Raw genomic sequence first — 18,928 nt, 5'->3', positions numbered from 1 at the left:
GTTTTGAAGGATTATATCTGCACAGGGAGCATTTTTATGGAAGAAAGGATTATACATTGTGATTCTACCGGATCTAACGAGTGTTTTGACGCCAAATATGAGCGGAAAGGACGCATTACGGAGATTCTACACGTCGTTAGATGTAAGTAGAATGTTTTTTTCTATGCGGTACTCCTCACACAAACTTGTCTGTTGTATTTTGTGGGATGTTTGTGTCATATTTTGAGTGATATGATCGTTTTCTTGAGAAAGAGATGAAAAGAATGATGTATGGTGAGCAGGTATTGGGAAAGATTTAGACCAACTTATAACTCGTAAACTAAATAAAAATGCGTATATCCCGCCGGCGGTATATGGTAGGCTGCAAGAGGTTAAATAAAGCCACTCTGTTTTTTTTTGTTTGTTTGTTTTTTCTGACACTAGCCCGGTCTTACTTTGGAGGCGCTGTGCAGATTGGTCTCCGTAGGTCAGGTGCTGGAATCGTCTCTTTTTCAGTCGATGATCCGTCCGTCACACAGCTGGTTCAGGGACCTTGACAAAGAGACTCTGATGCTCAATCTGCCTGGTTTCGTTGGTTACCGGGGATGCTTTCCGTTGTTATGCTGTGACTTGTGGCTGCGGTTCAAATCGCTGTTGACGTCTGACCCGGGTGTTTTTATCTCTGCAGCGCTTGTAGTCTGGGCTCGTCAGAATAAATGTTTGAGCGTCTTTATTCTCTATCAAATAAATCAAAAATTCATCTCTTGTCGTCGTCTGTGAAAGCCGGGTCATATCAAAAACTCAATACAAAAATAGTCGACTTTATGAGAAAAATGTTCACAAGAAGAATTTGGAGTTTAAGAAGAAAAAGGTTTTAATTTGAAAAATCGTCAAAGGAAGTTAAATGCGCCTGCGCATTTAACTTTACGAAAGTTGAAAAAGTTATTTGTAGAAAAAGGAAAAAGTAATTTCTTGTTGGCGCGCACAAACAAGAAATAAGTTTTAAACAGCACGTGGTTGTAGACAAAGAGTCATAAATGTTAACGGCTGAGGCGGTGTCTGGACCCAAGAAGAGGTCGGCACGTAAGAGAAAGTAAGAGCGAAGCGCAAGCAAAGAGAAGAGAAGGCGCGATCCCCCCAGGGGAGCCTGCTTTTAAAGGTTAAAAGCTCCACCCCCAAGAATTCTGGGTACTGTAGTTTTCTTCTTCGTTCCGTTGTCTAGTTTTCTAATAAATCTGTTATTCCTAAATCCCCGCTTACAAACCAAGCAAGTCCTGTATTGCAAACTCTCGTAAACAAGGTTTTCCGTTGAGATACCACACAACACAATTATATGAAAAACACACTTGATAAACTTCCTACAGTCTATAATCAAAGTACAAAATGGTCACGTGTTGTTTCTTTTCTTTTCTTTTTTCTGTTAATAAAATGTACTTTTTAAAATGTGGTTACACTTTAACACTGCACGAGTTGGTCACATGCCCTTCCCCAGTTCGTCCAACAGGGGTCACTCTGGTTCCATGGACTGGAATCGACTGGGTTTTGGATTTCATCACAAAATGTGAACTCTGTCAAAGCGGGGTCTATTTTGACCAGAAAAACTGGACTGTGATCAACAAGTTGATGGCAATTCTTCAGTGAGATGATTTTACTTGAATCTGGTTGTAAAGACATATTTCTAGGACTTTTGGGGGGCAGATATGTCTTTCTGTGGTCTGTTTTTTTTTTTTATGAGAGAGGAGCTGGCACATCTGGTTTGGGATCTTGATAAGGGATTCAGACTCTTGTGAGGAATGCACTTTAGAGAATCTTAAATCCTGGAAAGGGTGGGGGTTTATGACACCAAGCCATCCTGTGTTGGCTCGGTGGGTCTCCCTTTGACACCTGGAGTTATACCAGGCCTTGCTGTGTTGAATTTCTTCTTTTGAGGAAATTTCATACCCTCTGCTTGATGCAAACTTAGGACATTGAATGTTGGTCAGCTTTCCACTACAATGTTGATAGCACAGGTAGCAATATTCTCCATGAATTTGTTGTCAGTTGATGTGATAAGTTATTTCATACAAATCAAAATCTGTCTTTGGGATGAATTTACTTCAAGCGGGTCTACATGCAAACTTGATGAAGGATGCAAAATATACATTTTATGGCTTATTATGTTACATGGATGTGAAATATTCCTGTTGAATAAAAACAAAGATGAACATTTAACATGCTCGTAGAAGTCAATTTAGTAAGTAGCCCAGAAATGCTGACCTCAGCACTGGGCGGAAAATCTGTTATTCCCTTTTCCTGTTTATAGAATCAAATTTAAACCCAAATCAGTGTTGTTGAGAACTGAAAGTGATATTTGTGACTATGAATGAATGGTAGGTGTCAAATGTTATTTTTATTCATGCTAAGACACAATCAGTTGTGTTATTTTAAAAAACAGGAACAATCCCAAACAGATGTGTTTTTATGAAATAGCAATGATGCCGCATACTAATCCACGCGGCAGACTGTTATAGCAGTGATTTTCAACCTTTTTTGAGCTGCGGCACCCTTTTTATATTTACAAAATCCTGCGGCACCCCACCAACCAAAATATTATAATGCTATTACCTCTGGTTTTGCGCAAAACCCAATTATCGCAATAGAAAATCGATACAGAGAGGAGTGGCCGAGGAGGGAAGCTTTCTTTTGACCATGAAAATTTAAGCTTGAGTGACATCTAGTATTGGCAGAACAGTTATTTATTGCACCTTTAATGTTTATTTGTTGGTTGTAGGTTTCATCTGTGTTTGCTTCCCACAATCTGTGATTTTTAACAAGAAACCTAAACTATATATTTTATATATATATATATATATATATATATATATATATATATATATATATATATATATATATATATATATATATATATATATATATATATAAAAACAGGAAGATTTCAAACATGATTGTGCGTGATGTGACCCTTTTTATTTTTAGTTTATAGAGAAGTAATATTTCTTGTTTTCAATTGTAGAATAAGACAAAGAGGTCAGAGTCAAAGAGCCCTGGACGGACTGAGGTGTTGAAGGAGACTGTGTCGGCCCCAGACACAGGCCAGCCACATGAAGAGGAGCATCCAGAGGAGCCCCGGGCTGCAGCCGCCACCTCCAGCCCAGGTCCAACTGGCAACAGCAGCAGCAACTACAACCTGGTCACCTCTTTACTCAACCTCACCAAGAGCCCCGTGAGAGTCATCTTTATGCACTTTAACTCTGGTTCATTTGAAGTCAAAGCTGTGGTTGTGTTTGAGCAGAATCCTGGTATTAATGACCTTGTTTGTATCCAGGATGGCAGGATCGTGGTGAAGGCGTGTGAAGGTTTGATGCTGCTGGTCAGTTTACCAGAGCCTGCAGCTGCCAAGTGTCTGACTGAGAACACTGAACTCTGTGAGCTTCTGACTGACAGACTGGTGGCCTTCTACAAGGCCCTGCCACAGTCCATGGACCCACTGGACATCGAGACGGTTGAGTCAGTCAACTGGGGGTAAATGCTCATCTTTACTACATTACCACCTTAGTACATTGGTACTATTGTCCCGTCTGGCGGTTAAGGCACCTGGGCACTTGCATGAATTTGATCCTCACACTGGCACAAAATCTTGCTTGCCATTGAGTAAACTCGTCGTAAACTGTGCGTGGCCAGGGCGCAAAGAAAATTTTGAAATATTCAGAACGTATATTCAGATGTTTAGAACAGAACTAAACATTAACTCATAAGAAGGAAGGAAAATGTAACTGTTTTACCCATCCATTACAATACATATATTATAAATAATTACCTTTGAGACAAGATTCCAAATGTGTTCTCCATCAAATGATGTGCACAAGACAACCTGCAGCTATAGATAATTTCTCTGTGATTCTGGAAGCAATGAGAGACTGGTTTCATCAGTCACATTCTGAGGGCAAATGCCTCATTGGCGACGAAATGATTATTTGATATAGTGTGGCGTCCAGCGGGATGCAATGGTACGAAGAATTGCGCTGCAGTGCATGGATCAAATTTGTGCAGTTGTCAAGGCACCTTTATGTTCACAAAGTTGTGCTCATCGCAGTGTGACAGACGGAATGAGTTGAGTATAGGCAGGTTTGTATGTACAGTGGTCCCACGTGTATCGCGGGAGTTACGTACAAAAAATAACCTGCAATTATTTTCGCAATTATTATAGACGTTTTAAGGCTGTAAAACCCCTCACTACACACTTTATACACTTTTCTCATCCATCCATCCATCCATCCATCCATCTTCTTCCGCTTTATCCAGAGTCAGGTCGCGGGGGCAGCAGCTCAAGCAAAGCCGCCCAGACCTCCCGATCCACACACACCTCCCCCAGCTCCTCCGGGGGAACCCCAAGGCGTTCCCAAGCCAGCCGAGAGATATAGTCCCTCCAGCGTGTCCTGGGTCTTTCCCGGAGCCTCCCCCCAATGGGACGTGCGCGGAACACCTCTCCAGCGAGGCGTCCAGGGGGCATCCGGAAAAGATGCCCGAGCCACCACAACTGACTCCTTTCAACGTGGAGGAGCAGCGGCTCGACTCCGAGCTCCTCCCGAGTGACTTTCTCACAATGCGCGGAAAAAAAAAAAAAAAAAAGCATGCAAAATTGGACTAAAAAAATCCGCGAAACTGCAAGGCCGCGAAAGGTGAACTGCGTTATAGTGAGGGACCACTGTAGAACATAGCCAACTTGATCAAAAGTACACCGTGAAGCCTTCTTTGCCATATTTTCCTGGATGAATTTTTTTCTTACTTTGTTGCCCTCTTTCTCTGTTTTTCAGGTTGGATGTGTATAACCTGAAGGAGGATGCTGCTGTCTTTAAAGGAAAGAGGGCTCTCATCTCCTTCCTATCCTGGCTGGATTATTGTGACCAGCTCATCAAGGAGGCTCAGAAGGTTCTTAGTAAAACTCTCACCTGCAGCTTGCAGGTTTCGTCTTCTGCTCTTGAACTGATGCAGGTCTGTGTTTTCTTCCTTTCCTGGATTGCAGTCTGCGGCTGCAGTGATGGCCAAAGCGGTGAGACACAGATTCTTCGAGTCCGTTATGGAACCACAGCTCATGCAGACGTAAGAAGAATCTCATATCACCCTCTGATGAACATCCAGTTTTGACTTGTCAGCGTTATGTTTGAGAACTGGTGTATGTATGGGCAGGTCAGAGGTCGGCATCCTGACGTCCACAGCCCTGCTGAACAGGATCATCCGGCAGGTGACGTCAGAGGCTTTGCTGCAGGAGGTGGTTTACTTTCTGCTGGGGGAAGAGAAGGCGCCTGAGAGTCCAGCGACCATCACTCAGAATCCTCTCAGGCACAGACTGATTGGACACTGTGATCACCTATCAGACGAGGTTCTTATCCTGTAGTGCTTTTAGTGTAACCTCCACCAGAGGGTGCATAGTAGTGATGTGCGGGTTTGGCAGGTGTGGGTAAGCTTAGTGAGAAAATTTGCATGTCCACACTCCAGGAGTATGTGGGGGTGAGAGACACTGAATGTGTTATAGAGAGTTCCTGTGACGCATTCAGTGTCAGTCATAAATTTAATTCTTCTCTTTTTTTTTTTCCTCTCCCTATTGATTGCACTCACCTGTTGCAACAAACGTGCATGGGACAGAAGAAAACCCTATGTGGAAGTCCAGCCTGCTCATTTTTTCTGAAGACATGGATAATTTTTTATTATTGGAACATACAGTAATGTTCAGAATAATAGTAGTGCTATGTGACTAAAAAGATTAATCCAGGTTTTGAGTATATTTCTTATTGTTACATGGGAAACAAGATACACACACAACAAGGTACACAAATCCAACAAGACCAAGCATTCATGATATACACACTCTTAAGGCTATGAAATTGGGCTATTAGTAAAAAAACAAAACAAAACAAAAAAAAAAACGTAGAAAAGGGGGTGTAATAATAATAGTAGCATCTGCTGTTGACGCTACAAACTCAAAACTATTATGTTCAAACTTCTTTTTTAAACTAGTATTCAGTTGTATAACCACAGTTTTCCATGATTTCTTCACATCTGCGAGGCATTAATTTTGCTGGTTTGGAACCAAGATTTTTCTGGTTTACTAGTGTGCTTGGGGTCATTGTCTTGTTGAAACACCCATTTCAAGGCTATGTCCTCTTCAGCATAAGGCAACATGACCTCTTCAAGTATTTTGACATATCCAAACTGATCCATGATACCTGGTATGCGATATATAGGCCCAACACCATAGTAGGAGAAACATGCCCATATCATGATGCTTGCACCACCATGCTTCACTGTCTTCACTGTGAACTGTGGCTTGAATTCAGAGTTTGGGGGTTGTCTCACAAACTGTCTGTGGCCCTTGGACCCAAAAAAGAACAGTTTTACGCTCATTAGTCCACAAAATATTCCTCCATTTCACTTTAGGCCAGTTGATGTGTTCTTTCGCAAATTGTAACCTCTTCTGCACGTCTTTTATTTAACAGAGGGACTTTGCGGGGGATTCTTGCAAATAAATTAGCTTCACACAGGCGTCTTCCAACTGTCACAGCACTTACAGGTAACTCCAGACTCTTTGATCATCCTGCAGCTGATCAATGGGTGAGCCTTTGCCATTCTGGTTATTCTTCTATCCATTTTGATACTTGTTTTCTGTTTTCTTCCACGTGTCTCTGGTGTTTTTGTCCATTTTAAAGCATTGGAGATCATTGTAGATGAACAGCCTATAATTTTTTGCACCTGCGTATAGGTTTTCCCCACTCCAATCAATGTTTTAATCAAGGTATGCTGTTCTTCTGAACAATGTCTTGAACATCCCATTTTCCTCAGGCTTTTAAAGAGAAAAGCATGTTCAACAGGTGCTGGCTTCATCCTTAAATAGGGGATACCTGATTCACACCTGTTTGTTCCACAAAATTGACAAACTCACTGACTGAATGCCACACTACTATTATTGTGAACACCCCCTTTTCTACTTTTTTTTACTAATAGCCCAATTTCATAGCCTTAAGAGTGTCCATATCATGAATGCTTGGTCTTGTTGGATTTGTGAGAATCTACTGGTACCTTGTTTCCCATGTAACAGTAAGAAATATACTCAAAACCTGGATTAATCTTTTTAGTCACATAGCACTACTATTATTCTGAACACTACTGTACAGCATTTTTACACAAACTGTGCACTCTGCGCTGCATGATAAATTCTCTAAGTCCCATAACTTATACCTTATAAATTGTGAAATATTAGCCAGTTACCCACCCCAGGGCGGGGTTGATTCAGAGAGTGAAATAAAAACTTCCTCTTAACCAACAAAGTTATCACCTCCCACCTACCCTGTATTCCAGAAAACTGTTAAGGTTCCTCAAGAAGAGACCTTCTTACCCAAAACAGTAATCTGTTTAAAAAAAAAAAATTGCCTTTTTTGAAGAATTAGGGTTAATAAATGTGATTGTTTTGACAGTGTTGAATGTTTGGTCTCCAAAGTAAAGGTCAGACAAGATCAGTGTCCACTGGCTTCTATGACATACACTCACCGGACACTTTATTATGTACACCTTGCTAGTATCTAGTTGGACCCCCTTTTTGCCTTCAGAACTGCCTTGGTGGCATAGATTCAGCAAGGTGTTGGAAACAGTCCTCAGAGATGTTGGTCCAGATTGACATGATACCATTATGCAGTCACCCATTCAACCAGTCTGCCCCTCCTCCTCTGACGCCAACAAGGCATTTTCCTCCGCACAACTGCCACTCACTGAATACCTTCTCTTTTTTGGACCATTCTCTGTAAACTAGGGTTGGGATGACTAATGAAAATCATTAGTCGACTAGTCTGTTACCATTAGTCATTTACTAGTCAACAGCTAAATTTGACATTGAATGAATTAAGCCAGTTTCAAATCCTCATGGTGAAACTCAAATGTGATGTTTATTTGAATAAATATAAGCACAGAATCACAAATACAAAAAACAGCATTAGCATGAAGACGATACTTGCATTCATTTACTAGGTGTAGAAGACGCGTTTGAGCTAATTCACCTGCCAAGGTTCACACACTTTCGTCACTGAATGAAGGGAGTGGTGGCAGCTCCAGCAGGTCTGTTCTTGTCAGGGTTAAATGAATTTAATAAATGCTTTTGACTCGTTGACTAATAAAAAATAGTTGGCTAGTCATAGTCGACGATTATGACTAGTTGTCCCATCCCTACTGTAAACCTTAGAGATGGTTGTGTGTGGAAGTCGCAGTAGATCAGCAGTTTCTGAAATACTTGGACCAGCCCATCTGACACAAACAACCATGCCGTGATCAAAGTCTCTTAAATCCCCCTTTCCCCCCTCTGACTCTTGGTTTGAACTTCAGCAATTCGTCTTCGTCACATGTAGGTGCTTAAATGCATCGAGTTGCAGCCATGTGACTCGCTGATTAGTTATGTGATGACAAACATATGAAACAGGTGTATCTAATAAAGTGGCCGGTTGGTGTATGTTGCCCCCTAATGTGACAAGTATGCAAAGTATTACTTTTTGGAACCACATCAGCACAACCAATAATTTGCATCACTTTTTTTTTTTTTAACAAAATTGGAGCAACTTTAATTTTGACCCCTATTTAAATTAAAATTGACCTTTCTCACCATTTTTGCTGTTTTTACCCCATAACTCCAAGCTATAATTATCATCCAAATGATGATCAGACAAATAACATGCTATATCTTTCAACATAATAGGCGGGGGTGGTTATTTGTGAACTTGCTCACTGATCCCTGGTTCTGGCAGGTGGTGTTGTGGTGCTCTGTGCAGGTTTTTGTAATTAAAGCTGTCTTATCACAGTGTTAAATGAACTAGATCACACACACAGTAAAATGAGCTCTGAGAACTGTCTGCAGTGCGGCTAAATGTGGTTTGTGTTCTTGGTTTTGCGGGTTGTAGCACAGATTTGGCAACTGTCAAAGTGACGTCTCGCGGTCTAAAGATGGAACAAGTTTTGAAATAGAAAGTTTGCAGGATTTGCAGGACGGTACCTCAGACAGTGCTTCAGGAAAAGTGATATCAGTTCTGAGTTGCACAAATTGGTCTTCGTTTCCCAAGTAAAAGTGCACACACTGACAGATGTGGGAAATAATTGGTGCTGTGAGCTGATGGGCACCATTCACCCTCTGGCTGAAGACTCGTGTGTGTGCAGCTCCTCCGAGGACATGGTTTCATCATTTGTGGAGTTATTTTTGTCGTGCCACACTGATGGACTGTTAAGAAAGTAAGCGGACAAATGGATCTGGAGCAGAGACGAGTAAAAGACGTGACACTAAAACATAGACAGTCTGTGCACGCTGCCATTTTCTTATTTTTTGTTTCTGAAGTGACCGTTTGCACTGTTGACTCGAAGCTTATAAGTGATGACAAGTTAGTTGCATGTGGTCAAACGAAACACTGGTCTTTTAAAACATTCCTTTGTCCATCTCGTGCACAGATCAGCATCATGACCCTGCGTCTGTTCGAGCAGCTGATCCAGAAGCCTGACCCACACATCCTGCACAGCCTGGTGCTGCGCGGCCTGGAGGAGAGGAACTACCTGGAGAACAAGCCGCAGGAGGAGCGGGAGCCACTGGAGAACGGCCAGCCTCACGATGCTATGTAAGGCGTGCTTGTGCCCTTTGACCTCCTGAGCCCACAGCTCTACGTTGGTGGTGCTCAGGGCAGTCAAAATAAAGCGAATGCATCAAGTGTACGTGTGTTTCAGATGTGCGACACTTTGTGTGTTTGATTGAAGCAAAGTGATGGTTGTCAGCTGCTAATGACAGCGGACTGTCAGACTGGAACGGCGCTTGTTTGATTACAACCCCTGACAATAATTATGGAATCACCGGCCTCAGAGGATGTTCATTCAGTTGTTTAATTTTGTAGAAAAAAAGCAGATCACAGACATGACACAAAACTAAAGTCATTTCAAATGGCAACTTTCTGGCTTTAAGAAACACTACATCATCATCATCAGACATCATCTCTCTTACACCATATAATATATGCATTCAAAAAAACATCCAACACTGCTTTAATTTGTCATAAACAAACAACTAATTTTCCGGTGCAACACCACTTTCTGACATTGATATGACAGGAAAAGGGGGAGACTGATGTGTTACATTTTAACAAGGACATCTCGACATTCCCTCAAAAACAGACAGCTGTGCTGACGTCTCAAACACACATATATTAACGGTGCAGCTTTTTGTGTGTGAGGAGAAGCTGAATTTAGAACAAGCAGTGAGAGAGAAGCTTCTCCATCACCAGATGTGATGCCAACTTTTAGAAGCTCACAGACCTAAAACATCATGACTTTAATCCACAGGATTAAAGGCATGAGTCAGCTCATCAAAAAGTAAAAATGGGCTTCAATTTAGTCCTGATTTGGTGATTCCAGACTTTGGTTCTTGGTTGGTTGTTAAAGTCAGTGTTTGTTGGTCAGGAAGGACTCTGGTGGTGGTTCTACAAAACAGAAGCTTTGTTTCCCTGCAGAGATCTTGAGGAGGATCCACTCTTTGGTGATGACCTTTCTCCAGACAGCAGGCTGTCTGGTTCTAATTGGGTTAGCTCCTCCCCCCAACCGAGTCCAGACCACTCGAAGGCTGACGGGAAGACTGAGGTCCATAAGATTGTCAACAGGTGTGCAGCCTACTGCCGGTACGGTTTCTGTGGCCTTCAGCCTTTATGTCTAAGCATGGTTGTGGTGTTGTCCGTAGTTTCCTGTGTTTGGTGCCAGACGAGGCGAAGTCGTCGTACCACGTTGAAGGCATGGGCTACGACACCTACCTCAGAGATGCTCACAGACAAGTAAGCTCTGAGAACATCAGCATTTTGCTTTCTGAATGCAGGTTTGAGAAAACAGATGGTGAGTGGTGATGACTTGATTTCAGTTCAGGGACTACTGTGGAGTGTGCCAGCGCTGGGACTGGAGGGGGAACCCAAAGCCTTTGGACAGGTGCAACCTGGACTTCCCATTCTACGAGGGCCACTTTCTCAAAGTACTCTTTGACAGGATGGGCCGCATCCTAGATCAGGTTAGTTTAACCCCACACAGGCCTGATGGTGTTGGCAGTTTAAGGCATGGTTTTCGCAAGTTATTGTCATTTTATTTATTTGAATAGATTTAGCACTAATTATTGGAACACAAAATTGTTTTGGTAAGCTCATTGATTCTTGACCTCCTTACACAGGTGAATCCAATCATGAGAGAGTATTTAAGGTGGCCATTTGCAAATGTTTCCTCTCTTTGCATATCTTCTAATGAGTGGCAACATAGGAGCCTCTAAACAACTCTCAAATGACCTGAAAACAAAGATTGTTCATCATCATGGTTTAGGGGAAGGATACAAAAAGCTATCTCACAGATTTCAGCTGTCAGTTTCCATTTTGAGGAACATAGTGAGGAAATGGAAGACCACAGGCACAGTACTAGTTAAAGCCCAAAGTGGCAGGCCAAGAAAAATCTCATAAGCTGAAGCGAAGGATGGTGAGAACAGTCAGTCAACCCACAGACCTCTCTCCAAAGACCTACAACATGATCTTGCTGCAGATAGTGTCACTGTGCATTGTCCAACTATACAGTGCACTTTGCACATGGAGATGCTGTAATGCAGAGGAAGCCTTTTCTGCGTACACGCCACAAACAGTCACTTGAGGTTTGCTAAAGCACATTTGGACAAGCCAGCTTAATTTTGGAATAAGGTGCTGTGGATTGATGAAACTAAAATTGAGTTATTTGGACACAACAAGGGGCAGTATGCATGACTGAAAAAGAACACAGCATTCTAAGAAAAACACTTGCTACCTACAGTAAAATTTGGAGGTGGTTCCATCATGCTGTGTGGCCAGTGCAGGTACTTGGGAATCTTGTTAAAGTTGAGGGTCACATGGATTCCAGTCAGTTTCAGCAGATTCTTGAGAAAAATGTTCATGAATCATTGACAAAGTTGAAGTTGCGCTGGGGCTGGATTTTTCCAACAAGACAGTGACTCTAAACACTGCTCAAAATCTACTAAGGCATTCATGCAGAGGAACAAGTACAATGTTCTGGAATGGCCATCTCAGTCCCCAGACCTGAATATTATTGAAAATCTGTGGTGTAATTTTAAGCGGGCTGTCCATGTTCGGAAACCAACAAACCTGAGATGTTTTGTAAAGAAGAATGGTCAAAAATACCTTCAATCAGAATCCAGACCCTCATTGGAAGCTATAGGAAGCATTTAGAGGCTGTTATTTCTGCATAAGGAGGATCTGCTAAATATTGATGTATTTTTTTTCTGTTGGGGTGCCCAGATTTATGCACCTGCCTAATTTTGTTTAAAGAATTATTGCACTTTCTGTAAATCCTATAAACCTCGTTTCACTTCTCAAATATCACTGTTTGTCTGTTATATATTTAACTGAAATTGCTGATCCAAACAACCAATGATTTATAAAAGAAAATCATGGAAATCATCAGGGATACCCAAACTTTTATATACAACTTTTTTTTCTTTCTTTTTTACCTAGGTCCAACTCTGTTCCCTTAAAATGTGTTTATCTTGAAGTATTTAAATAATGTGTTTTCTATAATATGATGCTGCGTTACAAATGAGCAGCAATGGTTAGAGAGTGAAATATAATCTTGTTCTGTTGGAGAACAGTTTGCCGTTTTCTTCACCATCTCCACCTTGTTTTACCTTGAACTGTAGGACGCGAGCGCAACAGGGTTTCTATAAAAATGTAGATGGTGAACGGCTTACGATTTAGCCGTGAAAAAAAAATTCAGATTTTTTTTTTGTTTTTTTAATTATTTAATCCCTGGATCTTTGTTCAGGTTTGTTTTGCATTGATTCGTTGTTAAATGAAGCATAGAGTGTTTTTAAAAAGTTGTCTAAGTGCAGCAGCATCACTCACGGTTTATGATCCTTTTGTCTTTGATGGTGTCCGTCTTCCAGCCGTACGATGTCAACCTGCAGGTGACGGCGGTGTTGTCCAAGCTGTCATTGTTGCCGCACCCCCACGTGCACGAGTACCTGTTGGATCCATATATCAGCCTGGCTCCTGGCTGCAGGTCTTTGTTCTCTGTGGTCGTCAGGGTGAGGCTTACAGACCAGTGACCAACACGCTCAAACTGTCAGTACCCTGTTGTAATTGTTCCTGTTTGTCCTGTTCCTGTGTCTCAGGTGGTCGGGGATCTGATGTTGAGGATTCAGTGCATCACAGACTTCACGGCCAAACTGCTGCTGGTCAGGAAGAGGTTACTGCGTCTGGAACCAGAGTGCGTCAAGTAGGTGTCTCAGGGTGCAGTTCCCATGTGGCCTTTAGGGGGCACTGTTCTCACAGTGTGTTCTCCTCCTAGCATTGACCATGTGACCCTGCTGGAGGGGGTGATCGTGCTGGAGGAGTTCTGTAAGGAGTTGGCCGCCATCGCCTTCGTCAAATACCACTCAGCTGCCGCTGCCTCGCCATGATCGCCCTGCTGTGGATCCCGCTGCCTCGGCCACACCGGTCCCACCAGAACTGGGCTCGGAAAGGTGGTGCCACAGGGTCCCATACACCAGAACCAGCCTGACAGGCAGGTCAGAGCAGTCAGTCCGGAGAGGGGAGCACCTCCTGCTCGACCACAGCCCAGTGACGGCGGGCGCACCTTTATTTATTTGTTAATGCCTTAGTGTGGAATCCCACCTTTCAGTTCATCCTGTCATGTTGTGCATCTGAGGACGCGCTCGCTCGCTGTGTGTGGTTACATAAACATGGAGCTATTTCTGCACACTTTTAAAGCCACACCCCCTTATTTATTGACCCACCTTTTAGCTCTGTTGACTTTCCACCCAAAGATTTCGACCGTCATCACTTTGTGTTGGATTTGCAGACACACCTCACGCAGCTGCACTTGTTACATTTTCTACAAATGCCTGTGGAAAGACCGGCGACTCATTTGTGCTTCTTTCTAAGCGCACTGTTGCGCACACACACCAGTGGTCACTGATCCAGGATATGGTCCCCCCCCCCCTCTGCTTGTGCACACCATCATCCAAACTGTACCAGACTGTCTGCCAAGAGCTCGTTACCATGACGAATAAACCACACTGCTGATTCCGAAGTTGTAAATCGCAGCTCTGATGTAACGTCGGGATCCGCGATGGAAACAAGCTGGAGTGTTAAAACTGCATCATGTATTTTTATTTATGTTTTTCATATACACCTGCTCTGCACATCTGGAGTCAGATTTGCACATAGTCTTTGTCCTCTTTAATGAGAACATATTTAAAAAAAAGAAAAGGTGGGGGGCTCTGGCCCTGACCCCTGCAAATGTTTAATAAACCAAAAATATTTTAACGTTGACAACTTTTTTTAAATGTACATTTTAAAATTCTGTCTCTGATGTTTGTTGTACAGTGACACGTATACTACCTGCTGTGGCCACGTTGGGTTTTGGGGGTTTAAAGCTGTTGGTTCTTCCCATCACATTTTGACTTTGTTGCATGTAATCAACATGCCTGTGCTCCTGTTCTCTGCGTCTCTTTTTCAGCAGACTTAAAGCCCTGAACAATCCCTTTAACACAAACAAAACCTTACAGTGAAGCAAATAAGTATTTGATCCACTGTCAGTTTTGCAGGTTTTCCCACCTACAAATAATGGAGAGGTCTGTAATTTTTATTGTAGGTACACTTCCACTGATTTTTAAATAATTAATTTGCATTTTATTGCATGAAATAAGTATTTGATCCAATTGGAAAAACAGACCTTAATATTTGGTAGAGAAACATTTGTTTGCAGTTACAGAGGTCAGAAGTTTCCTGTAGTTCTTGACCAAGTTTGCACACATTTTGGTCCACTCCTCCGTACAGCTCTTCTCCAAATCTTTCAGGTTTACAGTTTCAGCTCCCTCCAAAGATTTTCTATTGAGTTCAGGTCTGGAGACTGGCCAGGCCACTCCAGGACCTTGAAATGCTTCTTATGTAGCCCCTCCTTAGTTGCGCTGGCTGTGTGTTTGGGGTCATTGTCATGCTGGAAGACCAAGCCATGACCCATCTTCAATGCTCTTACTGAGGGAAGGAGGTTGTTTGCCAAAATCCATCCTCCCTTCAATACGGTGGAGTCATCTTGTCCCCTTTGCAGAAGCCCACCCCCAGAGTATATTTCCACCCCCATGCTTCACGGTTGGGATGGTTTTCTTGGGGTTGTTCTCATCCTCTAAACATGGTAAGTAGAGTTGATTCCAAAAAGCTCTATTCTGGTTTCATTTGGCCACATGACCTCCCATACCTCCTCTGGATCATCCAGATGGTCACTGGTGAACTTCAAACGGGCCTGGACATGTGCTGGCTTGAGCAGGGGGACCTTGCTGCCCTGCTGGATTTTAAACCATGACAGCATCATGTGTTACTAATGTAACCTTTGTGACTGTGGTCCCAGCTCTCTTCAGGTCATTGACCAGGTCCTCCTGTGTAGTTCTGGGCTTTCTCAGAATCATCCTTACCCCACAAAGTGAGATCTTACAGGGAGCCCCAGACTGAGGAAGATTGACAGTCATCTTGTGTTTCTTCCATTTTCTAATAATTACACCAACAGTTGTCTTCTCACCAAGCTGCTTGCCTGTTTTCCTGTAGTCCATCCCAGCCTTGTGCAGGTCTACAATTTTGTCCCTGGTGTCCTTAGCTAGCTCTTTGGTCTTGACCATGAGGTTGGGGTGTGTGGACAGGTGTCATTTATCAATCAATCAATTTTATTTATATAGCACCAAATCACAACAAACAGTTGCCCCAAGGCGCTTTATATTGTAAGGCAAAGCCATACAATAATTACGTAAAAACCCCAACGGTCAAAATGACCCCCTGTGAGCAAGCACTTGGCGACAGTGGGAAGGAAAAACTCCCTTTTAACAGGAAGAAACCTCCAGCAGAACCAGGCTCAGGGAGGGGCAGTCTTCTGCTGGGACTGGTTGGGGTTGAGGGAGAGAACCAGGAAAAAGACATGCTGTGGAGGGGAGCAGAGATCAATCACTAATGATTGCATACAGAGCAAAAAGAGAAAGAAACACTCAGTGCATCATGGGAACCCCCCCAGTAGTCTAAGTCTATAGCAGCATAACTAAGGGATGGTTCAGGGTCACCTGATCCAGTCCTAGCTATAAGCTTTAGCAAAAAGGAAAGTTTTAAGCCTAATCTTAAAAATAGAGAGGGTGTCTGCCTCCCATTCTACTCTTACAAACCCTAGGAACTACAAGTAAGCCTGCAGTCTGAGAGCGAAGCGCTCTATTGGGGTGATATGGTACTATGAGGTCCCTAAGATAAGATCAATCAATTTTTTTTATATAGCGCCAAACCACAACAAACAGTTGCCCCAAGGCGCTTTATATTGTAAGGCAAGGCCATACAATAATTATGTAAAACCCCAACGGTCAAAACGACCCCCTGTGAGCAAGCACTTGGCTACAGTGGGAAGGAAAAACTCCCTTTTAACAGGAAGAAACCTCCAGCAGAACCAGGCTCAGGGAGGGGCAGTCTTCTGCTGGGACTGGTTGGGGCTGAGGGAGAGAACCAGGAAAAAGACATGCTGTGGAGGGGAGCAGAGATCGATCACTAATGATTAAATGCAGAGTGGTGCATACAGAGCAAAAAGAGAAAGAAACAGTGCATCATGGCAACCCCCCAGCAGTCTACGTCTATAGCAGCATAACTAAGGGATGGTTCAGGGTCACCTGATCCAGCCCTAACTATAAGCTTTAGCAAAAAGGAAAGTTTTAAGCCTAATCTTAAAGTAGAGAGGGTGTCTGTCTCCCTGATCTGAATTGGGAGCTGGTTCCACAGGAGAGGAGCCTGAAAGCTGAAGGCTCTGCCTCCCATTCTACTCTTACAAACCCTAGGAACTACAAGTAAGCCTACAGTCTGAGAGCGAAGCGCTCTATTGGGGTGATATGGTACTATGAGGTCCCTAAGATAAGATGGGACCTGATTATTCAAAACCTTATAAGTAAGAAGAAGAATTTTAAATTCTATTCTAGAATTAACAGGAAGCCAATGAAGAGAGGCCAATATGGGTGAGATATGCTCTCTCCTTCTAGTCCCCGTCAGTACTCTAGCTGCAGCATTTTGAATTAACTGAAGGCTTTTCAGGGAACTTTTAGGACAACCTGATAATAATGAATTACAATAGTCCAGCCTAGAGGAAATAAATGCATGAATTAGTTTTTCAGCATCACTCTGAGACAAGACCTTTCTGATTTTAGAGATATTGCGTAAATGCAAAAAAGCAGTCCTACATATTTAATATGCGTTTTGAATGACATATCCTGATCAAAAATGACTCCAAGATTTCTCACAGTATTACTAGAGGTCAGGGTAATGCCATCCAGAGTATGTATCTGGATTTATACAGGTAACAAGTTCAAACAGGTGCAGTTAATACAGGTAAAGAGTGCAGAATAAGAGGACTTCTTAAAGAAAAATTAACAGGTCTGTGAGAGCCAGAATTCTTGCTGGTTGGTAGGGGCTCAAATACTTATTTCATGCAATAAAATGCAAATTACTTAAAAAACGTAAATTATTCTGATTTTTTTTTATTATATATATATATATTTTTTTTTTTTATTGTTTCCCACAGGTGAAGCGTACCTACGGTAAAAATGACAGACCTCTGCATTCGTGGGAAAACTTGCAAAATCGTCAGTGGATGAAATACTTATTTGCTTCACTGTAGGCAAGCTGGGTTACCGTGGCAACAACCAACTAACTATTTATTTGGTATTTGTACTCGGCAGCCTTGAACAGGAAAAAAAGGCTAAGCTAACAAAAAGCAGTGATTAAGTGGTTTGTTTCTCAGTCTGGCTGCTGCTCCTCGTTCCACGCGGTTCGTCCAGACGCTCTCAAAGCGTGCGGGACACTGAGCTCAGGTGGGGGACCTGAGCGCCTGCTCATGAATGTCTTTTTGTGCTACTTTGGGACTCTGAACCATTTCATACATAAGGTGCACAGACTGTCATAGGTGCACGCCGTGTACAAAAGGCACACGGACGACTTCGGCTTCATACAGAAGCGCGCACACAGTCTGTGCACCTTCTGTCTGTAGCAAGCAGACTCATCCGTGCACAGCCTGTGCTTCATGGTTTCCATCGCTGCTGTTCAAATGCAAACGTCCTGCGTTTTTGACAAGAACGTGGTTTTCCATCCTAATAAAAAAAAAAAACAAAACTCCTCACAACCACTTCATGTTTTTATTATAAAATTGTCTGTACAACAAAATAACCATTTTTCATTTCATGACAAACCACAATGTTTTCCACTAAACGCGGCATTTTGAGCAAACACCTCCCCCCTGATTACGTCGATGCAAACGGCCTCACTGCACAGGACCAGTAAATGATACAGACAAACCTCTGAAGTCTGTGCCGCCAGAGTCATGATGTGCCGGGGGGGGAACACGCAGGGATCAGGGCTGCTGCGTTAAAGAGGCACTGCGGTAGAGAAAGAACAACCTCCCTTCAAACATTCTTCAGCTGTAGCAGCCTGTCAGACAAACTGCAGGGCACAAAAAGCCGTTACTGTCAGAACGGAAAAAACCCCCACAAAAAATAAAATCTGATATTTAGAGTCTTAGTTACCACATAAATGAGGTAAATTAAAACCTGTCTGGATACATTTTTCTTGGTAAAATAATTTGTTTTAATATTAACTTATTTTACGTCTCAGTATACAACTTTTTTTTTTGCAAACACTGTTAACTTTTACCACTCTCACAAATAAAAACCCATGATGCTGCTCAGTACTACTGGAGCACTACAGCAGCTGTACTGCATCAGCACAGGAATATGAAGTCCAGGCGGAGCCGCACCTGAAGAACAAATTACACCTAAAATTTGTTCACGATTCAGGAAAAGGTATTTGGCACTTGAGATACCAGGAATAAACCCAGAATGACAACATCTGCTCTGACAGCG

At 42.6% G+C, this 18,928-nt stretch overlaps 1 protein-coding gene across 2 annotated transcripts in view; it reads left to right on the top strand.

Annotated features, from left to right (window-relative positions):
* The window catches only part of fam160b1 (family with sequence similarity 160 member B1), a 29,491-nt gene extending 14,925 nt beyond the window's left edge, over nucleotides 1-14,566 (top strand). Inside the window, exons 6-17 of one of the 2 annotated variants that reach the window (XM_034184329.1) lie at nucleotides 2,993-3,202; nucleotides 3,305-3,501; nucleotides 4,794-4,908; nucleotides 5,003-5,079; nucleotides 5,152-5,359; nucleotides 9,454-9,617; nucleotides 10,500-10,646; nucleotides 10,724-10,814; nucleotides 10,898-11,041; nucleotides 12,944-13,084; nucleotides 13,172-13,275; nucleotides 13,348-14,566. In XM_034184329.1, coding sequence (XP_034040220.1) covers nucleotides 2,993-3,202; nucleotides 3,305-3,501; nucleotides 4,794-4,908; nucleotides 5,003-5,079; nucleotides 5,152-5,359; nucleotides 9,454-9,617; nucleotides 10,500-10,646; nucleotides 10,724-10,814; nucleotides 10,898-11,041; nucleotides 12,944-13,084; nucleotides 13,172-13,275; nucleotides 13,348-13,459 — 1,710 coding nt within the window. In that variant the 3' untranslated portion in view covers nucleotides 13,460-14,566. The remainder of the gene's footprint in view (nucleotides 1-2,992; nucleotides 3,203-3,304; nucleotides 3,502-4,793; nucleotides 4,909-5,002; nucleotides 5,080-5,151; nucleotides 5,360-9,453; nucleotides 9,618-10,499; nucleotides 10,647-10,723; nucleotides 10,815-10,897; nucleotides 11,042-12,943; nucleotides 13,085-13,171; nucleotides 13,276-13,347) is intronic. The other variant, XM_034184330.1, reaches the window with a different exon arrangement.
* Nucleotides 14,567-18,928: the final 4,362 nt, after the last annotated feature.

The sequence above is a fragment of the Thalassophryne amazonica genome, chromosome 13 (genome assembly GCF_902500255.1).
Source record: "Thalassophryne amazonica chromosome 13, fThaAma1.1, whole genome shotgun sequence".
Lineage (NCBI taxonomy): Eukaryota > Metazoa > Chordata > Actinopteri > Batrachoidiformes > Batrachoididae > Thalassophryne > Thalassophryne amazonica.
The sequence above is the reverse complement of the archived record's forward strand: the minus strand, read 5'-3'. Positions and strand labels throughout refer to the sequence as shown.